At 46.8% G+C, this 27,784-nt stretch overlaps 1 protein-coding gene and 1 non-coding gene across 3 annotated transcripts in view; one reads left to right on the top strand and one right to left on the bottom strand.

The window, feature by feature from the left end:
* DIP2C (disco interacting protein 2 homolog C) overlaps positions 1-27,784 on the bottom strand; it is a 309,984-nt gene that overhangs the window by 58,033 nt on the left and 224,167 nt on the right. For both annotated transcript variants that reach the window (XM_068987609.1, XM_068987610.1), the window contains 10 exons: positions 25,129-25,239; positions 20,314-20,437; positions 19,943-20,052; positions 19,717-19,819; positions 18,056-18,120; positions 15,928-16,021; positions 15,729-15,848; positions 14,440-14,554; positions 1,583-1,722; positions 941-1,077 (listed from right to left, as the gene is read on the bottom strand). In XM_068987609.1, the coding sequence (XP_068843710.1) occupies positions 941-1,077; positions 1,583-1,722; positions 14,440-14,554; positions 15,729-15,848; positions 15,928-16,021; positions 18,056-18,120; positions 19,717-19,819; positions 19,943-20,052; positions 20,314-20,437; positions 25,129-25,239 (1,119 nt within the window). The remainder of the gene's footprint in view (positions 1-940; positions 1,078-1,582; positions 1,723-14,439; positions 14,555-15,728; positions 15,849-15,927; positions 16,022-18,055; positions 18,121-19,716; positions 19,820-19,942; positions 20,053-20,313; positions 20,438-25,128; positions 25,240-27,784) is intronic.
* Positions 12,081-12,187, top strand: LOC138091957 (U6 spliceosomal RNA). Its single transcript, XR_011145982.1, has one exon. It is a non-coding gene; the product is annotated as a U6 spliceosomal RNA (small nuclear RNA).

Here is a 27,784-nt window from a genome sequence, read left to right as displayed (position 1 = left end):
TGAAGAGGCCTGCCACAGTCTAACGAACATTAATTCATTCTTCTACTTATAAAACCACAGCATAAAAATGATTAAATGGAGAAACAAGGCACACTTTAAATAACCTCTGTCAGTAGCAAAATGATTCCTGTTCATTATACTGCTATCTTCCTTACCAGAAACACACTCAAAAGTAGAGGGAGCAGCCCCACCATGAGTTCAAACTCGACCCCTAGTTTCCTCCCACCTAACACATAAGCCACACAGAAAAGAAGATCTGTTTTATTTAGACTGTGTCTGGCTCAGTTTCAAGGGCACTTAGAAACCTGAATCCAGACTCAACAGATCTGCCTGTACAAGCCACATCACATGTGTTCACACCCAAAGTTCTGTTTATAGCCCTTTAAAAAATTTATCCCCAATCAACTCTGCAGTTGTATTTGCTAACATACAACTTAGTCAAAGTGTGCTCCTCCTAAGGTCAGCACACTTGGTGAGATGGTAAGAATTCTGAGAATGTTGGGTCTACCAAGCAGTGTGCACATGTGTGTGCTAACTGCACACCACACCATGTGCACACAGCATGGACACACGCTTGTATGGTGAAGGCACCGTGCAAATGCTTGGCCGAGGCGGACGGTCCCCGAGGAGGCCGCTGCCCACGCCCCCCTCGGCAGGGCTGCACGCTCCTCAGCCCCCACCCATCAGCTGCTGCTCTCTCTAGATGGTGAGAAAAAGGCCAGGCCTCTAGAGAAACTGTACTTGCTTTTTCTCAGCTCTGGTTATGAGGTGAAAACAAGGCTGCTAAGCCAAATTTATTAAAAGCTATAAAAAATGGCAGGAGAAACTACAACCATTTTAATTACCATGAACATGTTTTATTGAGAAATCACCATCTCCTTTTTACATCTATTCCACACACCTGGCAAAAGCTGTCTAATGGGGCTCACCTGCCACCTACCTCGAAGGTGTTCTTGGTCATACCCGAGAGGCCGTAGTAGGACATGCCCGTGGCCACCGCACACACGCAGAGCTCCCCAACTTCGTCTGTCCTGCACAGCTGGGGAACCCCATCCGGCTTCACTGAACACATGATGGCTGAATGCAAAACAGCAAGCACAGGTTACTTTAGAGGGAGTTGGGGGGAGCTAGAGATGAGAAATGAATGGATACAAAAAAGAACACAAACAGAAGTAGCATCTGCAGCAAAACCACAAGTAAAAGAGAATAGGCCCTCACAGTCCCTGAAGCAGGTTGTGATTTTCTTGTTGCGGTAAAACAACATTTCATAGCTGTGCGCTGCTATAAGTTTAGGGTGTAAACGGGATTTACACACCATGCAGACATGAGGATGACACTGAGAACAGACCACATGGTGTGTGTCGTCAGCCAGCGCACACAGCCTCCAGGACAAAGTCTGAGCCCTGAAACCAATGAGCACAGCACACCACTCCAGTCTCTTGAGCCTGTCTGAACAGAAAGCCTCCCTGTCCCATGGGAAGCTCCATCTTTACCTCAGACTCCTCATCAAGGCGGGCCCTGCAGGAAAGGCTGGGGTTGCTAGTTCTCTAAGCCGTGGCTCTGCACCCACACCCACCCTCACCTCCAGGCATCACGAGGCCGACGTCCTGCACGGTGAGTACAGACAGCTTTTCCTCCGAGTCCACCCGGATGACCCCGTAGGTCAGCCCATGCATGGAGAGGACGCCACGGCCTGGGGGCTGGTTGCTGTCGTCGGTGGGCCTATGAGGACAGGTTGCGTCTGATTAGAAGCACATCAGCTGTCTGAACACAGACACGTGTGCCCACATGCCACCTGCACACCAAGGCTGCCCCTTCGGGCCCTAACGGCAGACACAGCTGTCACATGCCCTGTGTTCTCTGCTCAGGACACACTGAGGTCTGCTCCTAAAAACTGCTAGACTCCTGAGAAGCATGGAAATTCCACAGGGCTCCCTTGTCTCCCTGCCTTCCCCTTACATGTGTCCACTAGACACCAACCAACTCTTCCAACTTACTCTTTCCCCCTGCAAGGTTGGATCTTCTAGGTTTGAAAATGGCTAAGAAGGGAAACTCAAGTCTCCAGGAAGGAGAATGACAGCAGTGAGTAGAAATGCCAGACTGTGAGTGTGGCCTCCAGGTCAGACATATCCTGAGTGTGCACACTCTCAGTTGTAAGAACTGGCAATTATTTGGATAAGAGACCAGCTATCAAGTGCTTGGTGGTTAGGGAAGGTACAGCTTCCCACATCCCGGGTGTGCTGCCGCCGCCCCAGCTCACCTCCACTCGAGTCCTCACTGCTTCCACTCAGCATCTGGTGGTGCTCGCCCTCCACGCCCACCCACTTCCCTGTGCCCAGGCCTCCTCCTCGCATCTGGCAGGGTGCCTCATGGCCTCTCCTTCACTGTCCCCTGGGGTGGCTCATCACCCCGCTAACAGCACCTCCATGCCCTCCTCCACAACAGGTACATTCTAACCATCCACCCAGGCCTCCTCCATGAGGGCAGGGGCTTTCCTCTGGTCACTGCTGAACCCCCACCCCTGGAGTCGTGTCCAGTAAAAAATGTCTGCCGACTAGATCAGTGAATAAACGAAACATTTACAGGATCGTGGATTTTATCCCTGAAAATGAAAGATTCTTCAATGTGAGCAAAGTGAGAGAGTATAATTTAGGTAAACATCACGTTTGTTTCTCTAATTTCCCAAATATTTTTTCTATAAGATTGCTGGAAAAAGCCAAATGATCTTTTTGGCCAACCCAATACAAACGCCTAAGGTGTTTTAGGACCTAAAATACAAACTATAGATAGCAGTCTGCCATATGGCTTTAAAGTATTTCATGAAGGTTTATAATGAAACTAAAAAACATAAATGGGGAAACAAAAGCTAAAATTTGCAATAACGGGTATTTGAATCAAGTTATTGGTATATTTTAAAAAGAAGCATATATACTGATTACATTTCAATTTAAAAAAAGTAAGAGTCTGAAAATCAAACTATTCCATCTGTAACAATCAAGAAGAGTAGCACTAAAGAATACAAAAGCAAAGTTGCCCAAATAATAAGACCCACATGAAGCCACCTGGAAATGAGCCCCAAACAGTGGAACTGATATTGATCTCCTGGCTGTATCTTTTCCAAAGGCCCCAATAAAATTGTAAAATGAAAGAGGAGCCTCACAGAAACCCTAAGGGGGCCAGGATTCCCTCACCCTCACCCTCAGTCAAGACCCCATGTTGAGAGTCAGAATCATCAGCCTGAGCACCTGCTGTGGGCCAAACTGTGTTCCCTCCAGAAGACATGTTCCTGTGCTAATAACCCCCTGTATCCAGAACTTGACTTTATTGGGAAACAGGGTCTTTGCAGAATATAAGTAGTTAGTAAAGGGTTATAGGTCTATAAGCCAGGGTTGTTGGCACCACCAGAAGCTGGAGAGATGCCCAGAACAGATTCCCCTTAGAGCTCTAGACGGAGCCAACCCTGCCAACAACTTAACCTCAGAGACTAAGACCCCAGAGCTGTGAACTGTTATAAAAGCCCAAGCAAATGAACATTCTTAATATAATTTATAGGTAAGACTGTTTTTATTTTAAAAATCCACATGAAGGCAAAATGCTGAACCAGCCAAGACATATCCCAAGTATGGGAAGATTTAAGAACTGATACGTTGTAACCAAGAAGCCAGGAGGGAGAAGTTCTTTCACAACCTAGCAGTGTATACAGTCTATCTTAGTTACGAGATCCACTTTCCAACATCCAGTATTTAAATATCTTAAAATCATGAACTGCATTTATTACCAGAATTTTTCAATTATGTCTGTAAAATGTAGTTATGGGAAGACTGAGTTATGGGAAGGCTCACCTAAATGTAAACCAACAGCACTAACTTTGCACTACTCTAATCTATGCCATATATTATATTTAACAGAGTCCCTGCAAGTCAGACATTCTTGGCAGCTTTGCAAAATACATCCAAGAAGGCAACACAGAAGCACCTTAACTCCCAGGCACAGTACTTGGCCTTGCTGCTCACTTGCTCACATACCTGCAATCCTGGTTGTGTCCCCCAACCTTTCCGCAGGACCTGCTGTGCCATGGAGGGAGCGGGAGCTGTGCTCAACTGGGTGTTTCATGTGCCAGATAGTCCTGAGCCATTTACACATCAACTTCCTCATGACCGTGAACCTGCAGAGGCATTGCTACTTTCCCACTTTACAAAATAGAAAACCAAGGCTCAGAAATATTAACTTAGTTGCCTGTGTGAGTGGAAGGGCTTGTGGGGATTCAGACCCACAGACAAGCCCCTGCCCAACCATCTTGTCTCCTTTCCCAACACTTTCCCTGCCTCTGGCCTAGAAGACTAGGCACTTTTTAGTTCACTGTAAGGTTTTTCATGAGATTTTAAAACAGTGGTATGAGTAACGTGAGCATACCCTTCGGACGGACATGGTAAGCTCTGCACGAGAACACACAGCAGAAGGCTAAGACTCTGCTCACCTCCAGCCCCACTCCCTCCTCTGGCAGCCACTACCCACGTTAAGAGTGAAGTTTCAGCCTTTTTGGCCCTATTGCCTATAAAATATGTGCACACACAAATGTGTTTACACCAAAGAGAAGCAGAACCCCATGTGCACATTCTTCTGCAACTTGCTGTTCTCACCGAACACCTTACAGAACTTCCCACATGGGTGTGTGCATGTTAACACATACAGGATGTGTCCTGGACACACCAATGAACTAACCTGCTTTAATTATTACATGGTGTTCAATAATATGAACACATTTTTCTTTCATTTAATTTGTATGCATTTGGAAATATTTCTGTACATACCTAGAAAGGGAATGGAAGGATCAAAGAGCATACACATTTAAAATTTAAAAAAAAATTTTTAATAAAGCCTAAATACATTCTCAAAATGGAGAAGGAAATGGCAACCCACTCCAATATTCTTGCCTGGAGAACTCCACGGACAGAGGAGCCTGGTGGGCTACAGTCCTTAGGGTTGAAAAGAGTCGGACACGACTAAGCATGCACGCACACACCTTCTCAAAAGACCGTGTCATTGTGCAATCCCACTAAGAGTGAATGAATATTACTATGTTTTCACTCACAGTCCATTGAGTGGACTCAGAATGTTGTTCCAAGCATTTTACGTATGTTAACTAATGTCTTCTTCACACAAGCCCATGAGACAGGCATGACCGTTCCTCACTCATAGACAGGATATGCACTGCCAGGGCAGCGGTGGTGGGGTTTGCCAGGCATCATGCCCAGAATGGCTTCAGAACCCGTGTCGTCCACCTCGGTGCTAAGCTGCCCTCAGCCTTACCCGTTTCCACACACCTGTGCTGACACTGATCACCAATGTTATAACTGTTTCCAACATGGTGAGTAAAGTGCATTCCTCATTGTTGTTTCAACTTGTATTTCCAGGATTATTAACCAAGTCAGGTGATCTTTTTTCTCCATTAATACCCTCCTAGGAGAAGGCAATGGCAACCCACTCCAGTACTCTTGCCTGGAAAATCCCATGGATGGAGGAGCCTGGTAGGCTGCAGTCCATGGGGTCACTAAGAGTCGGACACGACTGAGCGTCTTCACTTTCACTTTTCAGTTTCCTGCATTGGAGAAGGAAATGACAACCCACTCCAGCGTTCTTGCCTGGAGAATCCCAGGGACAGTGGAGCCTCGTGGGCTACCATCTACAGGGTCGCACAGAGTCGGACACAACTGAAGCGACTTAGCAGCAGCAGCAGCAGGAAATAAAAAGTCCAAGGAGATAAACTAGGTGAGGGGAGAAAAACCAATCTCAATAAGCAAAATTTTTAGGAATTTCAAAACACCTTCTTTAATAATCAAAACAAGTAAACTAAATAATGGCCAAGGGTGCCACAGACCCAATTGTCAGCTTCCAGGTTCAATTCCAAGATGATCAGTGTGCTTATGCATCTCACACAGAACACAATTACAGGAGGAATCATCCTGGCAATCTCAGGACCACACAGAGCTGTCTTCATACTCTAAGAAAGCACACAGCTAGGAATGGCCAACACCGCCATGGTAGAAAAAGGGAAAAGCCCATCTGAAGCCAAAGTAGAGGCCCCGCAAGGAAGGAGCTGATGGAGAAGGCCATCAGTGGGCAGTCTGTACCCACTGTTATTTGTGGTGCCATTTTTAGCCTCTAACACACTCGACATGATCAGCCTTGAGCTGATCATGCTTCTACAAGGTCTAAAGAAAGAGTTCCCGCACATGCAGTAAACACATCAACACTATGCAAACAGCCAGCCAGGCTCAAACATGCGGAGATGCCAAGTAAGTGGGGTCAAGTCGGCAACAAAGGTTCTGAGGACTTCCGCTGCTGGGACTCAACAAGGTAACTACATCTTCTTAGTGCCACTGCCATCCTCCAAGCCCTCAGCTAGCTGGGACAACAAAAACACAAGGTTGAAACATAGTACTCCCCAAATTAGGAGTTATTTTAATGTAGTTTTGTCCCTTTTATTCTGATGAGAGCAATACATGTCATATTAAAAAATCATTTTAAGAGCTGAGTAACATACAAAGGAACGTTTCTCCCTATATCACATCCTTACCTATTCAGTAAGTATGTAGTTAGCAGATTTTTTTTTCTGCTAAACCTATTACTTACAGAGGCTTAATTTTCTCTCAGCCAGAAAAGGGATCACACCATATACATTGTTTACAAGATGTGTTCTTCATTCGTCCTGGTTACTTTTCCCTGTCAGAGAGCAATCATCCAGAACCAGCAGGGAGACAGGCTGCAAGTCTGGAGTTAGGGAGGCTACTTCCCAGCATCTCCCTCTGTGCACCTCAGTCTCCATCAAAGCAAACTTCTGTGCTCAATTCAGTATAACACCAAATACAGTAAAATCAACTCAAATACACATGATCAGGACAATGAAATAACATGGTTACTCTGCTCTTTACTGCTATCTCATTAAGTCATTTTAATTTAGATGATTATCATCTCCAAACTATTTCATGTTAGAGAAGTTTTAAATTTTCAGCTAAATTTTTAGATAAAATGACGAACAATCTATTTTTATCTCTTATGTTTTTAAAATAAGATTGTGTGTGAAGTCGCTCAGTCATGTTCGACTCTTTGCGACCCTGTGGACTATAGTCTGCCAGGCTCCTCTGTCCATGGGATTCTCCAGGCAAGAATACTGGAGTGGGTTGCCATTTCCTTCTCTGGGGATCTTCCCAACCCAGGGATCGAACCGGGGTCTCCTGCACTGCAGGCAGACGCTTTATCCTCTGAGCCACCAGGGAAGCCAAAATAAGATTATGGATCTCCAAACTCTGCAAACCCCCCACTTCATCCCCATAGGCTGTGTTAACTGTTCTTCAGTCTGGATCACTAGTTGGTTTGCCTCTGTCAGAAATTGTCAAATTTTAATTTCACCTGCGGGCTACATGGTAAGGACAGTTTCACATTTGCAATCTTTGCCCTTTGTTTCTGCCCAGCTTTCTAACTACTAAATTAGATGCTTTTTCAAAGTGGAAAATATTTATGGTGGCACAGGGGTATCTTTACCATTCTTTGGAATTACCGACTTAACTACTGTGTTATACACACACACACACACACACACACACACACACACACACACACACACATATATATACCTTTTTTTTTTTAATTGCCAAAGTGTCATGGTACTGAAAGAATACCTTGTATTTAAAAGGGTCACAAAAAGCTTTTTTAGTTCAATCAACATTATCACAGTGTAGCTGTTAAACAATGCACTCTATCATCTATATTTTAGAGATGGAGACACAATCAAAGGGAACCAAGGAGAAACTCAGTCCAGAAAACAACCTACTGGCATCCATCTTGTCCTGGTTTTGTAATTCTCCTGTTGAGTTTAGGCATCATGGATCCTACTTCTCCAGTATTTTTTATTCTACAACTAGTCTTCAGAGAAAAAAATACTAACTATTCATCTGCATGCACACTGCTGGCCCAGACACTGGCCAGGGCCCTGCTGCCAGCTCTCTAGTGCACAGGTACTCCCTGCTCCTTTCCAAGCAGGATCCGGAGGTGACTGTGACCTCCTCACACCCGAACCTTCCAGGACACTCCCTTTCATGTAGGTGAGAGGCCTGCTGCTGCCTTCAAGAACAGGGACATCAACATACTTAGTGGCCATGACCACGGGCGCCAAGCCACCAAACCCGGTGTCCACTCCAGCAGGACCAAATGAGAGCAGCCTCAGAAGGCCAGCCCTCCTGGCTGCCACACCCAGATCCACAGGCTGCCAAGCAGCTTCCCTGTAACAAGCTGGCTTGCAGATTTATAAACATTTGAACAGAAGACCATCACAGAGCAAGACGTGTTCAGAAAGGGCCAAGGCTCTGAAAGTCTGAGCAGTGGAGGTGCAGCGGCAATTTTTCTTCACTAAGGACCACAGGCCAACCACTCAGTGCCATTTTCTACTTAAATGGACAAAAGCCAAGTGGGCAATCATCTGCTCCAGCTCTTTACTGCAAGTTCAATCTCTTCTTCACCACAGGGCAAAACAAGCTGTCCTGGGAAGGTTATTCGGACAGGACACAGCTCAGACAACAGCACAAAGGAAAAAATCAGCTCCCAACCCTTCAAGTGAGAATGAAGGACTCAGCAACAGAAACAGACTGACAAGGCAGCCAATCACTTGTTTTTCGGTTTTTTATCTTTTCTTTTAAAGATCATCCTATGAGTAGCAGACAAAGTGTGAGTGCTGCAATGCTTCCAGTGCTGACTTTATAATATTTAAGAAAGTGTCTAGTTTGTCCTCACTCCCAAATCCACAGGAGCAATGACTAGGCCTCCCGGGCCCCCACTCAAAACTTGAGTGAATAGAATGGATCAAAGCTGTTTTTACTTAATAACTTGCCCTCTCACTTCTTACGTGTGCCAAGTGCACTTCAAGTTTTGGGGAAAAAATAAGCACAAAGCACAAAAAGACAGATTCATATTCCAAAAGCAAGACCATTCTGTAGACACAGCCATGTGCATAGATACCAGACAGAACAGGAATCTGACTTCTAGTCACTGGTCACACAGCCTATAGAGGAAGATGTTCCAAAAAAAACATGAGTGTTTTCACAAGTTTGCTTGAAAATGAACTTAAATATGAACATGTAAGAAACAAGGATGGTGAATGAAACAGGTTCTAAACAGGAGTTTAGCATGTGTTTTTCTTCTACATTCACCCGAGATAGAGACACTGTCACCCACTTCACCGCCACGCCGTCTGAGCAATGCCCCCCTGCACAGCCAGCACTCACAGCTCAAATGCAGCACACGCAGGTCTTCCCTGTCATTAGAGCATCACTCCAGAGCCCCAGGCTGCTGCCCCACACCATACCTGTGTCCATGCCTTATCCTTCTCCCCTGTCTCGGCCCTTTTCAGGACCAGACTCATGGGGGCGTGGAAAGTAGGGACATGGCCTTTCTGCTGATGCTGCTTTCTCAGAGCATCAGATCATGATACTATAACTTTATGCAGTTAGCTGCACCTAGTCAGTCAAGTGAAATTAAAGCAAACAAACAAACCCCCACAAGACTTCACTCAGGTAAAATGCAAACCTACATCTTTCTGCTTAGGTGAGTGCACACATCCAGTACACAGACATGCGGGAAAGGGCTGCACTCTTCACAGCCTTTGCTGCTGGTGAATTACAAAGGGTCACTGTAAGCATACAGTAAGTGACTTTAATGCCTCACTTTACATATTTTCCATTTTTCTTTTATTCATCTATTAACATAATATATACTAAACACCAACCATCAGCCAGACAGAGACAGAGAATAAGCAATAACACACCAGTGAATCTGCCAGCCTGTGAGAAGGAAGCAAATGCAGAGAGGGCATCACAGAGAGTCACGTGAGCATGGGGTGGTCAGGGAAGGCCTCAGCCATGCTGCCCTACGGGCACACCAGAGACCAGGAGGTCTGGCCACAGGGAAAGAGAATGGAACCAAGAAGGGGCATGACCAGACTGTGCGGCCTTGTGGTTCCTGGTCAGATGGGACAGCAGGGCAGAAGGGCAGGAACTCGGTGACGTGGTGGAAGAAAGCGTTGTGCTTGGATGTCCCCTGCAAACTGGACAGGATGCTGGAGCTGGTGGAAGGTGTGGGGTGTGCATGTGGCTGCAGAGGATGGTAAGAGAGGACGGTAGTGGAGGCTTAAACTAAAAATCACGTCTACTCAGCCTCCACCTCTCCTTCCCACGTGAAAGGAGAACTGAGTCCACAGTGGCCAAGACCCAAGAGATGAAGACCAGCCCCCAATATTCACATGCCCCTGGATCTGGCCTAAACTCCTCATGGACAGGGAGCACACATGAAGCCTGGGAGGGGGCAGCAGGAGGGGAAGTGGCTGCATAAAGCCTGGAGGGGCATGGGGTGCGGGCATGGGGCTGGTATGTCAGGCACGGGACGGGGCACAGGTTAACTGGTCCACAGTGACACGATCAGTAAGTAGCCTACCCTCCGCCCTTTCTATCACAGGAGGTGGCTGTGAAAATCAACATAAGACTGAAAAGCACTTTCAAATGTACACGTTTTGGACAAACTCAAGGTAAATAACACCATGATGAGCACCTGGCTGGTCTTGAAATGCACCCTGAACTGCCCCCTAGAACCTCTCTCCTACCAGGTATGATGGGCATGAAGTTTGTGATTTCAAGTCACGTCGAAACCAAAATGGGGTGTCAGGTAGCACAATGGCGTTATCAGCCTCTGTGAGCAGCTCAGCACATGAGAATTTGCTGGCTGTCTGAGGCCAGTCATCACCAGTGCTCTGTTCAACTTTACTGCACAAAGGAGATCATTTTCTGAGGCACTGCAGACAGATGTGTGCTGCCTACAGGTGCCGTATCTCCAGAACCACAGGGCACCTCGGACATGATATCACCTGGTCAAAGCCATTAAAAAAACAAGAGAAAAAAAACCAGAAAAAGAACTCAGTGAAGCAGAGAGCAGCAATTTATCAGGCAGAGGTCAAACTACTGGTCATGAGTATGCTCACTGAACTTGGAGGAGAATGGAAGAACTGAGTGGGAATTTCCCCAAAGGCACAGAAAATGTAAAAAGAACCAAACAGAACTAAAGAATAACAGAAATGAAAATGACACTAGAGGGACCCAACAGTTCAGATTAGAGAACGTGGAATGGATCGGCCATCTGGAGAACACAGCAGTGGAAATCATCCAACAGGAAAAGGAAACAGAAACGAAAGACAGGAGGCCAGCTTAGGGGGCCTCTGGGACACCACCAAGCGCGCTGATGTTCACAGTACAGGGTGGCAGAAGGAGAGACAGAAACTCTGTCCAGAGAAATGATGGCTGAGAACGTTCCTGACCTGGGAAAGAAGACAGACCTTGAAGTCCAGGAAACACTGTGGGTGTCAGGATGAAATCAAAGACATCTCTTCAATACATGCTACAATAAAATGGCAAAGGTTAAAGATAAAGAGAGAATCTTAAAATCAGAAAGAGAAAAGCAACTAGTTACATACAAGGGAAACCACATATGACTGACTATCAGTCGACTTTTCAGCGAAACTCTGCAACCCAGAGGGTTTGGCAAGACATACTCAGAATGCTGAAAGGAAAAACGTAGAACTAAGGAGACTCTACCCACAAGGTTCTCATTCAGACTTGAAGAAAGGAGAAGAATTTTACAGAAAAGCAAAGCTGTAGGAGTTCATCACCACTAAACCACTCTTACAAGAAACGTTCAAGGGACTTTTATAAGTGGAAAAGGACATAACTAGAAATAAAAAATTATGAAAGAAAGATCTCACTGGTAAAGGCAAACAGGTAGTGGTAGTGGTAAAGGCAGTGGATCAACCACCTGTGAAGCTAGTAGGAAGGTTCAAAGACAAGAGCAGTAAAATCATCTACATCCGCAGTAAGCAGTTAAGCAACTCACCAAAATAAAAAACGTAAAACAGGACATCAAAAACAAAATGGAGGGGAGCGGGAGTAAAAATGGAGTGCTTTTAGAATGTGCTCAAACTTACTGAAAACTTAAGTGACCATCAACTTAAAACAGATGCATATATACACAGGTTGAAATATACGGTGCTCACTTCAGCAGCGCATATACTAAAACTGGAATGATACAGAGAAGATTAGCATGGCCCCTGTGTAGGAATAACATGCAAATTCAGGAAGCGTTCTGTATTTTTTATACTTAAGGCTGATTCATGCTATTGTATAGCAGAAACCAACATTACATTATAAAGCAATTATCCCCCAATTAAAATATATATATATGACATTCACGGCAACCACAAACCAAAAGCCTGTAACAGACGCACAAAAGAATAAGCAGAAAGGAATAAAACATACCACACAGAAACCACTTTTTCTTTTCTTTCACTAGTAACTCCTTGCCTTGTCCACCTCCTGCCTAGAAACCTTCCATGTGTACAAGCACTCAGAGCTTTTAAAACTCAACATTCAAAAAACTAGTAAGATCGTGGTATCTGGTCCCATCACTTTATGGCAAATAGATGGGGAAAAATGGAAACAGTGGCAGATTTTATTTTCCTGGGCTCCAAAACCACTGTGAACAGTGACTGCAGCCATGAAATTAAAAAATGCTTGTTCCATGGAAGGAAAGCTACAATAAAACCAGATAGCATATTAAAAAGCACAGACATCTCTTTGCCAACAAAGGGAGGTCTGTATAGTTAAAGCGATGGTTTTCTCAATAGTCACATACAGACATGACAGTTGGACCACAAAGAAGGCTGAGTGCCAAAGAACTGATGCTTCTGAACTGTGGTGTTAGAGAAGACTCTTGAGAGTCCCTTGGACAGCAAGGAGATTAAACCAGTCAATCCTAAAGGAAATCAACCCTGAATATTCACTGGAAGGACTGATGCTGAAGCTGAAACTCCAATACTTTGGCTACCTTATGAGAAGAGCCAACTCACTGGAAAAGACCCTGATGCTGGGAAAGGTTGAAGGCAAAAGGAGAAGGGGGTGGCAGAGGATGAGATGGTTAGACAGCATCACCGGCTCAAAGGACATGAGTTCGAGCAAACCCTGGGAGAAGGTGAAGGACAGGGAAGCCTGGCATGCTGTGGTCCATGAGGTCACAAAGAGCTGGACATGACTGAACAACTGAACAACATGCTAAGCACAGCAGGGGTCCCCAACCTCCAGGATCTAATGCTTGAGAATCTAAGGTGGAGCTGATATAATAATAATAGAAATACAGTGCACAATAAACAGTAATGCACTTGAATCATCCCAAACCACCACCTGTCCCTCTCCCCCTCCTTCCCCATCCACAGAAAACTGTCTTCCAGGAAATGTCCCAGGTGTCAAACAGGTCAGGGATTGCTACTCTAAAGCGCGTCTCTGGTGTTCAATGAACAGCAGTGTGTATCTGTTAATCCAAACTCCTGATCTATTCTCCCCCAACCCCTTCTCCTTTGGTGACCATAAGCTTATCTTCTCCGTATGTGTTTATGGGAACTACTGACAAATCCAGACAGGCCCTTGTAGCCCTTCTCACCCTGGGCAAAGTCAGCTCTTATGAGCCGTAACCAAGGCCTGTCTCTGATAGGCACCAACGGCTCTGAAATGGGCAGCGATGCCAGAGTGACCTAGGACCAAGGGCATTGCATTTGCTGACCTTAGCAAGAGCCCCAGCAGCCCAGCTCCACAAAGCAGGAGACCCCAGACCCCAGGTTCCTCTGAAGTGCTGCTGAATAGTTCAAAAGCTCAGAAAACCAGTGTGTTTATTTACTGTGAAGTTTGTGTAGAACTGCCGAAAATGAAGACAACATAAAAACCATGTGTAAAAGGGAGAAGGGGTGGCCACAAAATTTTCATTTCATCTGTTTACTCTGTTCTGTTGATGTTGATTAGACACTAAGTTGTGTCAGACTCTTTGCAACCCCATGGACTGCAGCATGTCAGGCTCCTAGTCCTCCACTATCTCCCAGAGTTTGCTCAAATTCATGTCCAATGAGTCAGTGATGTTATCTGACCATCTCATCTTCCATTGTCCCCTTCTTCTTTTGCCTTCCATCTCACCCTGCATCAGGGTCTTTTCCAAAGAGTCAGCTCTTCGCATCAGGTGACCAAAGTACTGGAGCTTCAAGTTAAACCTGAGCCTAACACAAGCAAATGAAAATATGCATAACCTGCCAGGACGAGGTTCACTGCTCAGCATACCTACAGACAGACTTCCACTGACCTGGGAATCACAATGAATCTCCAGAGTGATAAGTAAGTTTCTAACTAATGAATTTAGACTATTCAAGAAAATCCATTCTAGCATATACAAGAATGAAAACTCATCTTGAAAGTTGGGTCTTATTTTTATTCTCACACTAAGATAAACTGTGAAGACTTCTGGGCCTCTCTTAGCTGCTGAATGAGACCTCTCCCCTGGCTGCCCACTGAGTTAACGGATTTGTACCTCCGGATGGCCACAGTGAGAGCCTCTGGTGAGCTGGCGCAGGGGCAGATGACCTCCTGGCGTAGACCTTTACTTTGGAAGACGTTGAGAAATGCATCACAGGAAGAAATAGACCCTAGACAGAAAGAGGGGATGACAGTGGACAATTTAAAATATCCCGTAATATAAAATGCCTTTGAGATTACAATTTAGGGACATGTGGAGTTAGGCAGCATGGACAAATACTTCATTTAACATAACCTACCATTTCTGTTACAATGAAAGCTAATATTATTCTCAAACACAGAATTCAAGAATTAAAAAAATGCAACTACTATAGTTAACCATCTATTTTTCCTGACTGAAGAACTTAACTTTAGTAACTTTTCTGAAACTTGTTCTACCATTTTCCACATGCATGTTCCAAGAGAGAACTCTAAACCCAACTAAATGAAGAAAACATTCCTCTGTATTAATATGAGTGATGACATCAAGATATACAGTTATCAGGAACCTATCAGCTAAACTAGTTCCTAATACAAGTTTACCTTGCTTCTTTTAAGACCTATTACTCTGTAGTTATTGGTAAAACCATTTGTGTATTAAACAGCTCACAATTTATAAAGTTCTACTGAAAACAGAAGAGTCACTTATAAAACTAATATACAAAATTACCTGTTTGCAGATCAGATGTTCTTTAAGTGTATGATGCTTTAATTTAGAAACACAGATGCTGCAAAGTTTACCAATGTGATCAGAAACATTCATTTACTCATTTTCATTCATTCATTTTGCTTCTAGCTTATATGCTCTTCTCACAAAAAACAAGCTAGCAGAGTTTCTGTTTCAACTGACTGAAATATCTCTCAAAGTATATTAATAGTATTCTATGCAATTGTTCATTTATTTTATCCAGGTAGTTTCTGGTACAGAATTTGATAATGAAATTCCATAAAAAATGACAAATTAAATTTCCTGATCAATAAACCTGCTATGGACCATAAAATAATCATAATTAGTATTTCTTGAGCACTTATTATATCCCAAGAACTGTACATAGGGACTGCTGCATATCTGATGACTGGGTATCATCTTGCAACTAAAAGAAAGAGAAGAGTTTAACAAGTCACGTTTCCTCAGAATCAGGAAGAAGAAGAGCCAGGACTCCACCCCAGGGCTGTGGATGGACCTTCAGGCCCTGGTGCCCTGAGGCCCTGGTTAGAGTCTCCTTCACTAAGGTGAATGCTAGGAAAGGGGAAATCAAAGCCCAGGGAATGAGGCTCCTGCTGCCTGCCTGGTCCTTCACTTACAGGGGTTTGCGCCGTCGGCCACTATCAGCATCCGGAGAGAGGAGAGGTTGATGTCTCTCTGATCCCTGTGCGCCACCAAGGCCCAGTGCATGTCCCGGGATTTGACACAGGCCACTTTTGCTAAAGGAGAAGCAAGTGCAGTGAGTGACCGCCTGTATCGTGGGATGTGCTGACACTCAGTGGCAGCCCCCCAACGCACCTTTGTACTGGCAGACCTTCTGAATCCAGGACAGCGGGTTCACCTTCATCAGTGCGTAGGGGATGCTGATCACATGCATCATGTTCATGACGCTCTGGAAGCAGGATACGGGGGTGAGCAGGCAGTGGGGTGGTGTGGGGATCCCATGAAGGGGTGAGCAGGGGGCGGTGAGGGAAGGTCCACATGGGCATGACCCTCCAAGAGGCTGTGGGCATGGAGGTGACTCCTCAGAGGGTGTCTTGGTGCCCCCAGCTTCTACTGATACAACTCAAGAGTCTAAGTCCAAATCCTTTTCTTAGAAAAACTTAAATGGAATAATCACTTTTTATTGGGCTTTCAGTATTGAAGCCTAGCTCTCTAGTGTACTCTATTCATTTTGATTCACAAACTTAATTTCCTTTATTCAATGTTACGCTGAACTCCAAGCAGCAGGGGAGAGTCGTCTTAACCCCCACTCTTCTGTCTGGCCTGGCTCATGTAGACCAGGACCTGGAAAAAGCGCTTATTTCTTTAAATGGACGACAAAGGCTAGTTCTCTAGGTAAACGGGTTGGCATCCACACGTGTAGCTGGGATTCATACATGGCGCAGACTCATCCTCTGTGGCTGCACCCCCTGAGCTGGCAAGAAGGAACCACGATGTGGGGCGCACTAGACAAACCTACCCCATCAGCTCTGCCCCCTTTGTGGGTGGAAGTGGTACAAGAGGGCACAGAAGCTCTGAAGCAGCTCTGCTGGAAGAGGACCACGTGCCCCTCCCTGCACTTGTGAGCCTGCTCACCGCCAGCACTCACCCTGCACCTCGGGCTTGTTGCCCACTCTGTGCAGGTATGAGGCATCTTTCACCATTAAGATGATGCTGTGGAAGAGTGGGAGCTGTCTAGTCAGGGACCAGCCTTGCTCCAGAAAGTGGCAAGCAGAAAGAGACTCCACAACTGTCAGTTCCTGGGGCAGCAACCTAGAGCACAGCAACCAGCAGGTGACAACATTCACCAAGATCTACCACAGAACTCTTGAAAGCAAGACTGTCACAAAAGAACTCCAAGAGCAACAACTGTCAAGTAAGTAGATGGGCCAGATACTCATTACACATGAGGCCATATGGTTCTCATACAAGGTCATCATTCCCACTGGACAGATAGGAAAACTGAGACTCAGAGTGACTTGGGCAACGAACGATTCTTGGGCATGGGAGCAAGCGATGTGCCATATCACAAGCCACAGAAGGACCAAGGTCCAACTTGGGTCCTCTGGGCTGTGCTCTTCCTGCAACACCAGCAGACAAGGGGAGTGTGCATGTGGGGCTGTGCTTGTATGTCTTACTGATGAGGGTCCAGGCGCTCATGGGAAGAAGTTGCTCAGCTGGAGCCCCAAACCTTTGTCTGCAGGATGTTTGCAAGCTCTTGTTCTAATAACTTCTGGTTTATCAGGAAATAACAAATCCCACTTCTTATAGTTATGTTCCAATCACTTGTGTAAAACTACTAGAATTTTTTGCTTCAAAAAAGATATAAAATTTCAGCATAAGAAACTTAAAAAGAGAAATGGGTGAGTGGAAATCATCACATGTACAACAGACACAGGGAGCCTCTTAACAGTGATGCTGAACACATCCTGAACAAGGCCATCAGTTCTCACACAGCACTAACAAAAACAAGGCCTCTACAATTCACACTGAAGTTCTGACCAAGGGGAAATCTGTAAGTACTTTTCCCCTGCAGCGTAACTCCTGAAACGTTCATTAAACAACAATTCACAGAGAGAAAAACAAGAATGTTGCAACCAGATCAGATGTGTGGGCAAAGTGACCCAAACGCAAGCCGCCAAGGTTTCTGAGCTTGCCAATCTGAGCTGCTGCCCACGGGAAGGGAGATCCTGAACTTTCCTGAGCCTGAGAAAGGCCACGGTCACACTGCAGCCCCAGAGCGTGGCCCCCAACACAGGTCAGCAGCTACCAACCTTCTGGTTTGCTGAGCTTTCAAAAGTTATGTTAGCTGACAACCGAAGACCTCCAGCAATGGCAGCTTCTCTTTATCACTTGGGAGGAAAGGGTCAGATCATGACTCTAACCCTGACACTCAGCACATGCAAAGGTAAACAGGACAGCAGAGCCAGGCCGTCACACTCACCGTGAGGATTCCATGCCAGAGCCCAACGTCTTTCTTGAAATCCAACACATTCACAATCGTTTCAGCTGTACAAATACAGAGTCAAAGATTTTAACAAAAGACAGTCATGGACCAAAGGATAAAGGAAATTCAGTATCACATCAGTGGCAAGGAATGGGTCTTAGAAAAGTATCACCCCACTGTCTCTGTGGAAATGTTGCAGCCTCCAGTCAGAGCCTCAGAGACAGCGGCCTGCCTGGAACAGCAGCTCTTCAACCATCACTTAAAACACCCCACTCCTTCTCCTTTTAAAATGTGTTTTCCCCCTCCCTTCCTTTTTTTTCCTTAAAATATTCTTTTCCTGTCCCTCATATGTTCTCTCAAGAGAGAGAAATGCTGTGTACTTGCAGGAGGAGGTGACTTCCAGCAAACGCACCACTAGAATGCTCACCAAAGTCTCACACCAGGTGCCTTGCCCCATTTCAAAAAGGGACATTCAAAATACACAGCCTGTATTCTATTTTATGCAAGATTTTTTAATGCAGAGAATTAGGGAGCAAATTTACATTATCTATCCTCCCCAATGGCCCCAAGACTGATGGCTCTGAACCTTTGGGAAATTAGGGTAAGGAATACAGGTCATGAGGTGGTGAAAAAAAACTGGAATTCAAACTGACAAACAAGGTGGTGATTATCAGAAGTGATGTGTCTTCATGTGCGAAACATCTGGACACTTGTCCAGGAACCAGACATCAGTGGAACATCTCCTGAGAGAGTGCGCTGCTCTTAAGAAGGATGATGAGAGAGAGAAAAAGAACAGCAAGAAGAGCAAAGCGTCTCCTCCATGACTCCTGACAGACTCCAGGAAGAGACTCCAGCATGGCGGCAGCCTGCGACATGGCCAGGGGAGACCTGATGGCAGCCCTTCCAGTGGAGGGAGCTACGTGATCTGACCCTTCCTGCCAGGAACCGTCAGCACTGTCTGCATGGTTACTGCCTCCAGTCACTCTATCCCTGTGCTCCCAGGACCACCCCAAGCAGCGTAAGGAGAGCACATCATGGAAACCAACACTCGACTGAACCCTGGAGGCAGCACAGGGAAGGGGGCAGTGTAGCATGGGGCACGTCTGTAAAGATCCCAGAGAGGTTCTGGTGTGCATCCAGAGGTGAACACACTCCAACCATGTCAACTATGTGTTATGGCCTGAACTGTTTTCTCCCCAATTCTTACCCTGGAGCCCTAACCCAGGTGTGACTACGCCTGGAGATGGGACTCTGAGGAGACAGCTAAGGTTACAAGAGCCCATAGGGCGGGGCCTGACCAACAGAATGGTGTCCTAACAAGGAAGGAAGAGACTCCTGAGCTCCCTTGGCACACAGAAGGGGCCCTGTGAAGATATAGCCAGAGGCGCCGTCACGGGCCAGGACCCAGGGCCTGCAGCTCTGGGTGCTGGGCTCCACCCTCCAGACTGTGAGCAGCAACACCTGCAGTTCAAGCCCCAGCCTACGGTGTCTGTTTTGGTTGGAGACTAGTAAGATGCCAACTAAACCGTCCGACAAATGGACCTTCAAGGTAGCCAGGGAGAAACTTAATCCGACTCCCCTCGTGACTGGTGGGCATAATACACACCTCTCAGGGATGGATCTGGGGTCAGGAAGCCCCAGCAGGGGTCTGCCCATACCTTCTGTGTAGCCACACGCCTGTGTGAGGGCCTGGCAGTGGGTCAGAAGCGCGATCCTCGTCACGGTCACCCCGAGCACACTTCCATCCTTGCACGTCTTGTACTGCAATGAGAAGGGGCCAGGAGGGTAGAGCTCCAGGCCCACACCCGCCGCTGACCCTGAGCTGTGTGAGGGTTGCAGCATGTGTCACTCAGTTCTCTGCCTTGTCCAGACCCAGTGACTCACCTCAATATACGCAGTGTCATTATTTGCATCCTTAATGTGTGGAAACCAATCTCGAGGCGGTTTAGAGAGATGTTTTGACTCTGTGACAAACCATAATAGTTTTGGCCAACCTTGGAAATAAAGAACAAGTTCCTTTCAGGCAAGCATCACTAGAAGACAGATGTGACCCCACCTTCCTGCTAATGGCAAGATCCACAGCAGCACAGGCCAGACCAAGTCTCTGGGTGTCCACCAAGTCTAAGGGCATGGGCCAAGGTGCTGTGAGCCTCCAGGAACCGGAGCCAGCCACATGCAGGCTGGGAGACCTCCTGTGTGGACAGCGTGTTAGCACAGGCCATGGGACACATCCTCTCCGTCCAGCACGGGCTCACCTTTGAACTGCGGGATCTCCCCTGTCGGGCTCTTTGGCAGCCCCTTGTGGCAAGCATCGCTCGTCAAGGCTACAGTAACCCCACAGCTTCCAAGCAAGAACCCGATCTGCTGGCTTCCTGCATCCTGGAGATGGCAGCAAGGAGGTAAGGTCATGAGTAGAGGTGATGGCTGCTCTCCCGACAAAGCATGGTTTCACCCTGGGATGGCACCAACCCCTCAGCAGAGGCTCCGTCAAGAGAGTCAGGGCTCGGCCAAACCTCATGCCCTCTGCCCACTGCCTAACCTTGGACAGGGCACAAGCTTGGCCTCAGTCCTGTCATCTGCACCATCCCCTTGGCCTGATGTGACGGATGCAGAAAGGAAGCTCGGTGCGTGCTGGTGCACTCATGGGGTCTTGTTTCATTCCCCTCCAGTTGAACAACACCATGACCATGGGCCACAGAGAGGATCCAAGAACATGCCTCTGGTCAGGACACTGACCCCAAATAGTCTATGATCACACCCACACCCACCATGGAAACAAACATGCCGCATGGAGTGAGGGCACCACCACACAGACTGAGCAGCAGCATTTGGGAGCAGACACTGTGGGAGACACAGGCCTGGGTGGTGCCATCCCAAGCACCCAGATGCCCACAAGTCAGTTAATTCACTTTCCTTACTCCCACCACTCCCCTCAGCTATGATTCAGAAAACAAAGCTGTGGAGCAGCCAGCGTTCCTGGAAGGGAAACATCAGGACTGCGGTGAAGACATCAGCTCCTTCTTTCCCACTCCAGTAAAATCAGCAGCATCAACATCTCAGAACCACATCTTCCCAGTGCCTAGCTCCCACATCTCACTGCAGATTGACAAGCTCTTCTCTACAAGGAATCCTGCATGACCAGCCTCCACATGGCCTTGAAGCCCCAAGAAGGGGAGGCAGTCTGGTGCTTCCGCATGGGGACCTTCCCATCCCAGGACCCTTGTGAGACTTTTCCTTCAAGTAGAGCTTTTTTAAAGAGAATTATATAATCTGTCACTTCACTGTGAATGTGGGCATCACATCATTAAAAGCTGGACCAGGCCAGGGGCAGGGAGATGGCTCCACAGCCAGGTTCAGGGACAGGAAGGCACTTCTCTGTGATCATGAACTTTCAGGGACCACCTACAAACAGGGCACTCATAGTGGCTCAGGGGAACTCCCAGGGCAAGTGTCAGACCTGCCAGGGCTCACAATGGAGGCCTGTTGTCTCCTAGGTCCTGTATTTCTAACATCTCCTCCTAAAGACCCTAAAACACAGAGGAGGGGTTGAGAATAACCAGGATCAGGATCCGTGGCTACCATGAAATTCAGCTTTGTACCTGCTCCTCAGTGTCTTCTTGGTCTGGAAACTCTACTCAGAGGTCCAGGTGCATGCCCACTTCCCAGAGCCAGCCCTGCCTGCTCACTGGGCTGAGATAAGACCCCATCGCCTGCCCTCCGAGGGCCCCCAGAGTCTCCTTCACACACCTGGACCCTTGAAGTTAAGCACAGCTTGACCCCAGAGCCTCCATCTTCAGCCCTCCATGGGTCAGTTCTCCTGGACTCCGGGTCAGCGCCCTGAGCCTGATCCTTGGGAGCCCACCCACACCCCACACCACCACCATGCAGAAAAGGCTCCACAGAAGCTACTCAGGAGGCACGAGAACTACTGTCCTGCGGCTGGAGTGCTCCCCTCTCCCATGCTGCCTGTGTGACTTTCCCTGGAATGGCTCTTTCTGGCCTGTGCTGGCTGGGGCCTTCCTCTATAGAGCTGAGCTATAGGGCTACAAAATCTCACAAACTCTCCTGTGCTGTGGAAGAAAAGGTGAACCACTTCTGAGTGCAAACCTCTCTCTCCCTCACTGTCATCCTTTCTCCAACAGAGCTGATGAGTGTCGTCACTTGCTAGGCAGTCTCTCCACACCCACAGTCTGTGACAGGTTAACTTCTCAAGCAGCATTAAATGCAGCACGTGACCATACCCTACCCAGTCCCATCTCAGTCTCCCAGTCAGAGAGCATCAGCCATACTCATGGGAAGGATTCTCTCTAGTAAATTTGAGGTGAGTATACGGAAGTCTTCTTTCATGAACTCTGTATTTGTGGTCCTGAAACTACTAGCTGGTGCTTTTCCAGTTTTGATGTCTGTCTACCCAAACTGCTAGCTTCTCAGCAAGTGGGTCACATGCTAGATTCTAAGGGACGGACAATCTGCACTGGTGCAGGACAGTAAGCCCCCTCTGAGTCCAGAGGCAAATGCTGATGCACGAAGTGCTGCCGGGCTGGACTCCTGTGGCCTCAGGGCTCACTCAGTCACTGGTCTATGGAACTGAATGCACAGTTCCACCTCTGGTATAGCCTTGCCACTCCCCATGCTGGCAGATGGGAAACTGGCTTCACAGCTCCGGCCAGCCCACAGGTCTACTCTATTGTCATTTGGCCTTCACAGACTAGCTCAGCACCCTCAAGAGAGTGGAGAGGACAACCACCGTCCACACCTGCCCACCGTGGCACAGACCTTGAAGGCTCCCCTGTGCCCCTGTCCACTCTGTAGCCAAGTCCCAGAGGGATATCCCTTTCTACTACTATGAACTTCTCAAGTGAAAAACCAGCCTTTACCCCTCATTCCAAAAATAAGAATAAAGAAACACACATGGGACTAAGTTGTTCTGTGAGGCTCAGCAACACTCAAAATCTGGAAAATTTGGTTCTCTTTAGGCCCTTTAAGACAATGTTAGTGTGCCCAGGACTGGTGGCTGGAAGATTCAAAACTTCATTACCAGTGCCACTGTGTGCGTCTCACCTCGTGCTGAATGACAACCAAGCCAGTGCATTCTTTCATTTAAAAGTAAGAAAAGTTTTCTGAGGACAAACACTATGTTCTGAAGGCACAGACTGAGCCCAATGCACAGCTTCTGGCTTCATGACAGCCTGTGAGTTATCTCCTGGTTCTGTCCTTTCAGGCGTGTTCTGAGGGAGAGAGGGCCAGGAAGGAACCCCAGCTTTTTCTTCTGAGAGAGGGTTCCCGGTCCTGAAGTTAACAGTGACCATATGAGGGTCTGAATGGGCCCGGGAGATGAGTGAGACAGAGCCACATGGCAGGCCACAGCCAGGAACACCTACGACGGCTACAGGCAAGTCTCAGGAACCCCAACAGGTGCAGGTGAGACACCCCGCCTTCACTCAGCAACCCCTGGTCAGGATGTGGCAGAGGCAGGTGCCTCTTTGTTCAAGGGATTTTCCTCTGCAAACCAGCCCTGGTCTGGAAGACAGGAGGCTCTAGACATAAAGTAGACAAATCTACTTTCTACGTGTGATGAGTGAACAACTGCCACTCACAACGATAAACACTCAGGGGTCCACTTACTGCAGTGCTCATGGAGAATCTGTGTCTCCACTTGTAAGCCTACAAACCCCTCCTGATTATCATCGTAGAATCCAACGGACCCCAGTCCCCTGCATTAGGTGTCGATTAAAAAGGAGCATCACACACTTGAGCACCTTCCCAGATCAGCAACACCACCAGAGAACCACAGGGGAGACCATGGTTACTGCTCAGGGAATTCTCAAGCCCTTCTGCATTTCCTGTCCATTGTGAAGGTCACAGGGCTCAGGGAGATGAGGAAGCACTTTATTGAATGTGTATCATACCCCAGGAATGCTAGAGGCAAACCCTTGCAAATACTGGAGTTCTCCTCAGGCCACTAGAAGGGGCTCTGATGTCAGGGGCTGCAGGGCTCACCCCACTTCCAGAGCCACTTGCAGCCCTGCCCTCCTTGCAAGTGCACCCAGCAGGCCAAGTAGGAAACTTGCATATTTTGTACCCAGGAAATGGAAACAGCAACCATTCCCCAATCATTTTCTAAAGTAACCCCACATTCTCTCCTTCCAACCCCAGGAGCAGAGTTTCAAAGGCACCCACACACCATGAGCAGACCTTGAGGCAATTCCCCATTTTTATATCAGAGTAGCCACAAAGACAGCTGGAAGATTCTCTGGAAACTCCGAGCCTGAGCACGTGAAAGCCCTACATTTTGGAGCTGGGAGAGTCACCTCACACAGTCTGTTCAAGATGATGTGCTAAACGATGGCAGGTGAATCCAGGGTGGAGCCCCAGGGCACACGCCATAACACGAGCAGTGGCAGAACCACCCCACAGCCGTGGGCTCTGTCTCCTTCCACAGTATCAGAGAGTCTCTGGAGGACCATCAGCACCAACCCCAGCAGAGCCTCCTCTCCTCACCCTCCCTTCCAAAGTTACTGCAGGTCTATGGGGCGAGAAGCAGTCATTTATGTGGACAAAGACACATACTGCTGTGCAGGATTCTGACACTGGACTACACTACAACTGTAACAGCAAGAAAAGTTACTTATTCTTCTCTAAGAATAAGATTCAACAAATTATAGCTGAACCTGGGACTTGACAACATCCTAACACCCGAAAAAATGCGACAACTGCCACCCCTGAAAAATAAGTAAAAAATCTTACCATTTACTCAGATTTCTAGCACAGTGACACTGAAAAAAAAGACACTGGAATGCTTGGCTTTCTGATGGATGACCCTGCTCAAAACAAACGGAAGGCCCCACCACCACCAGCAGCTTACTCCAGCCACTGAGCTGACCACAGAGTCAGGGCTGGGATGGCCAATGAGAACTGCACAGTCTCAGAGACAAGATAGGCAGCCCTGGGCTTTCTGATACACATGCTGCTGAGAAGAAAGCTCTACAGACACCGTTTGCACATTCCAACCCCACAACAGAACCTTCCAGTATGGCCAAAAGGCCTCAACAGAAAGACGGGTTCTTTACCTTTCTGGTGAGGGGTACCTCAATGGGCACAGGCACGACTTCGGCCAGCAGGCAGCCGTAGAAAGCCACCATGGAGGCAGCAGGGTCGTTGTTGGGGAACACCAGTGCCACCTGGACCCAGAGAGAGACAGAAGGATTAATACCGACACCGTTCCACTAGAAAAAATTAAGATGCCCCGTTTAAAAACGAATTTTACTAAGACGCATTTTAATAAGTTATCAGATACTCTTCCTTTAGCTCATGTGGAAGGCAAACAGATTATCCACGGTCCTGTCTGCCACCGCATCAGAATGCAACTATCCATGATGTTTACATGTTATCTTCCCCAAAGGCACATACTTTTACGCAGACGAAACCAGTATGTACATACTACTTGTCTCTCACTGTTGTCACTGGGCTCTAAAGTGTGTCCCTGTGCTTCCACATGGTCTTCACCATGGTGACTGCACGCTGGGCATGTCCTCCCTAAAGTGCTGGACTCTGAGCAATGCTAGTCTGACCCCAGTTTGACTTTAGCACCCCAAGCCTTGGTTTTCTTACCTGAAAAGTGAGAATACTAGCTAGTAGAACCTACATGCCAGTGTTGTAGTAAAGGTCAAGTGAGAAAATGTGTAAGGCTCACACTATGCCTGGCACATGGCGGGCAGCCGTGGATGGCACCCACCCAAAAGGCCCCGGGTTTGACCAGCCCTGACAGCAAAGGTTCTGTGAACACTGGCCCACACCTTCTGCCACATACTGCCTCTTGGGCTCAGCATGTGAGGAGCTAGGAGCAAAATAATCATGGAATTCTAACAGGTAAATTTAAATTACTGTCCAAATAGCCAAATAATGCACTGTATGATTTTTCAAATGTTTTCTGATAGTCCTCTAAAGAATCTTAAGAACAATCTTACCAGATGGGCTGATAATTATTTATTCTTGTATGAACTGTGTTTCATTTCCTGTGCCTATTTATCTGCTAGTATTTATATTTTATAGTATTAACTCTTATATTTGATGCCAAAACTTGATATAATGCTTTCTATTTTCATGAGTGCATCTAGTGACGTCTGTACACTTGTCAAGTTCTTCCTGTACATTATCACCAAGTGTTTGACAAACTCTTCACACATTTATGTTCACCTGGCGCTCAGGTTAGCATCTGCAGTGGAGCTAGCGCAGGGTCCATCTGCTTGCTCTTCCTCACCCGACGCTCCTTCTGGAGCGGCCCTCCCTACTCCAGCCCAAGCAGCCACCTTTAGGATGGACAGGCAGTCCTACTTTCGGATCCACGCCCCCCACCTCCGCCGGAGCTCTGCAGGACTCTACCTCATGCAACACAAGCTCTTCCCACATGCTACTGTTGCATCAGCACTGCCCTTCCTTGTTAATAATTAACCACATAAATCCCATGATTTAGCAGATGTATGTTTTTTGTATTACTCTATCAAGAAATTTAACCCATTTTTCTTTAGAAACACCCTAACTAGAAGTTACTAACTTTGTCATGAACAGCTGGATAAAACATCTTAATCACCTCCACATCTAAGTAAGCAGGTTGGCATAAAGGATTCAGATGACAGCTGAGGACAGAGAAAGCTGTGTCTTAACCCTGACCCTGCAAGCACCTCAGGATAGCTGATGGAAACAAATTAAGTTTGGGATTATGTGAAGATTTCCTATGTATATGGCATTCCTAAAGTTTACTAAAATCAGACAATGAGAGCCAAATGAAACCATAAGGCCATTAAAAGCTATCCTGTACTACTCAAGAATTTTAAGAAACTCTGCAAAAAAACTGTTAATGAGATATTAATCTTAATTTTGTCCCCAAAACACCAAAGCAGATGCCAGGCTAGCATTAGTAAGACTTCCAAGGAGGAATGAAAGGATTTATTTGCATGTCTCTGCATATAAACCACAACCTATTTTAAAAATGATCTGAGGCTTGCACTGGCCTCAGGTATTCTGTCTTCAACTGGTAGTCTGAGAGTAGACAGCATCAGTTTTTAGATCTGGATCTGGCAAAACAACAATATTCAGTCAAATGTTTGCAAAGCATCCAGGGCACCACTGCTGCTAAGACTGCTCTCCTTGAACCAAAACAGAGGAAAATACAGGAGATGCTGTAGCTCCTCCCCAGACTAGTGACTCCTGCCCAAAGTCCCCCTAGGGTACCTAGTCTGCAAGCAGAAGTCTTCAAGAGCACAGCACTGAGCAAAAGAAGGCGCTGCTTCCACAGTAGACTGTGGGTCAACGAATCCCCAAGATCCTGGTCTGGTGCCCTCCCAGCTCTGTTCACAGGACAGTCAATTTGATCCAGGATTTAAAATCCCCACTGCTTGATCACTAAAGTTCATGCTGAAAATGTCATGTTATATGACATTTGCAGAGTTGGGTTAAAACAGGATGAAATGTTACATTAACATCAAGTGAATTAAAGCAAAATACAAAATTGTATATTATGCTCTCAAAAATATAAAAGTAACATAGAAAACAGTCAATACCTACAACCTCTTTTAGAATCAAAACTGAATTTTTTTTTTTAAGAATTTAAGAAAGGGAAGACTATTTGTGTCATTCTCACCACATTTCCATTTTCTATCTCTATCAGTCACAAGTCCTGTGTTTTGGTAACTGCACAGTGATTCCAGTGCAATACACATACGGACG

This window comes from Capricornis sumatraensis, chromosome 15, assembly GCF_032405125.1.
Source record: "Capricornis sumatraensis isolate serow.1 chromosome 15, serow.2, whole genome shotgun sequence".
NCBI lineage: Eukaryota > Metazoa > Chordata > Mammalia > Artiodactyla > Bovidae > Capricornis > Capricornis sumatraensis.
This window is presented reverse-complemented; position numbering and strand designations above follow the sequence as displayed.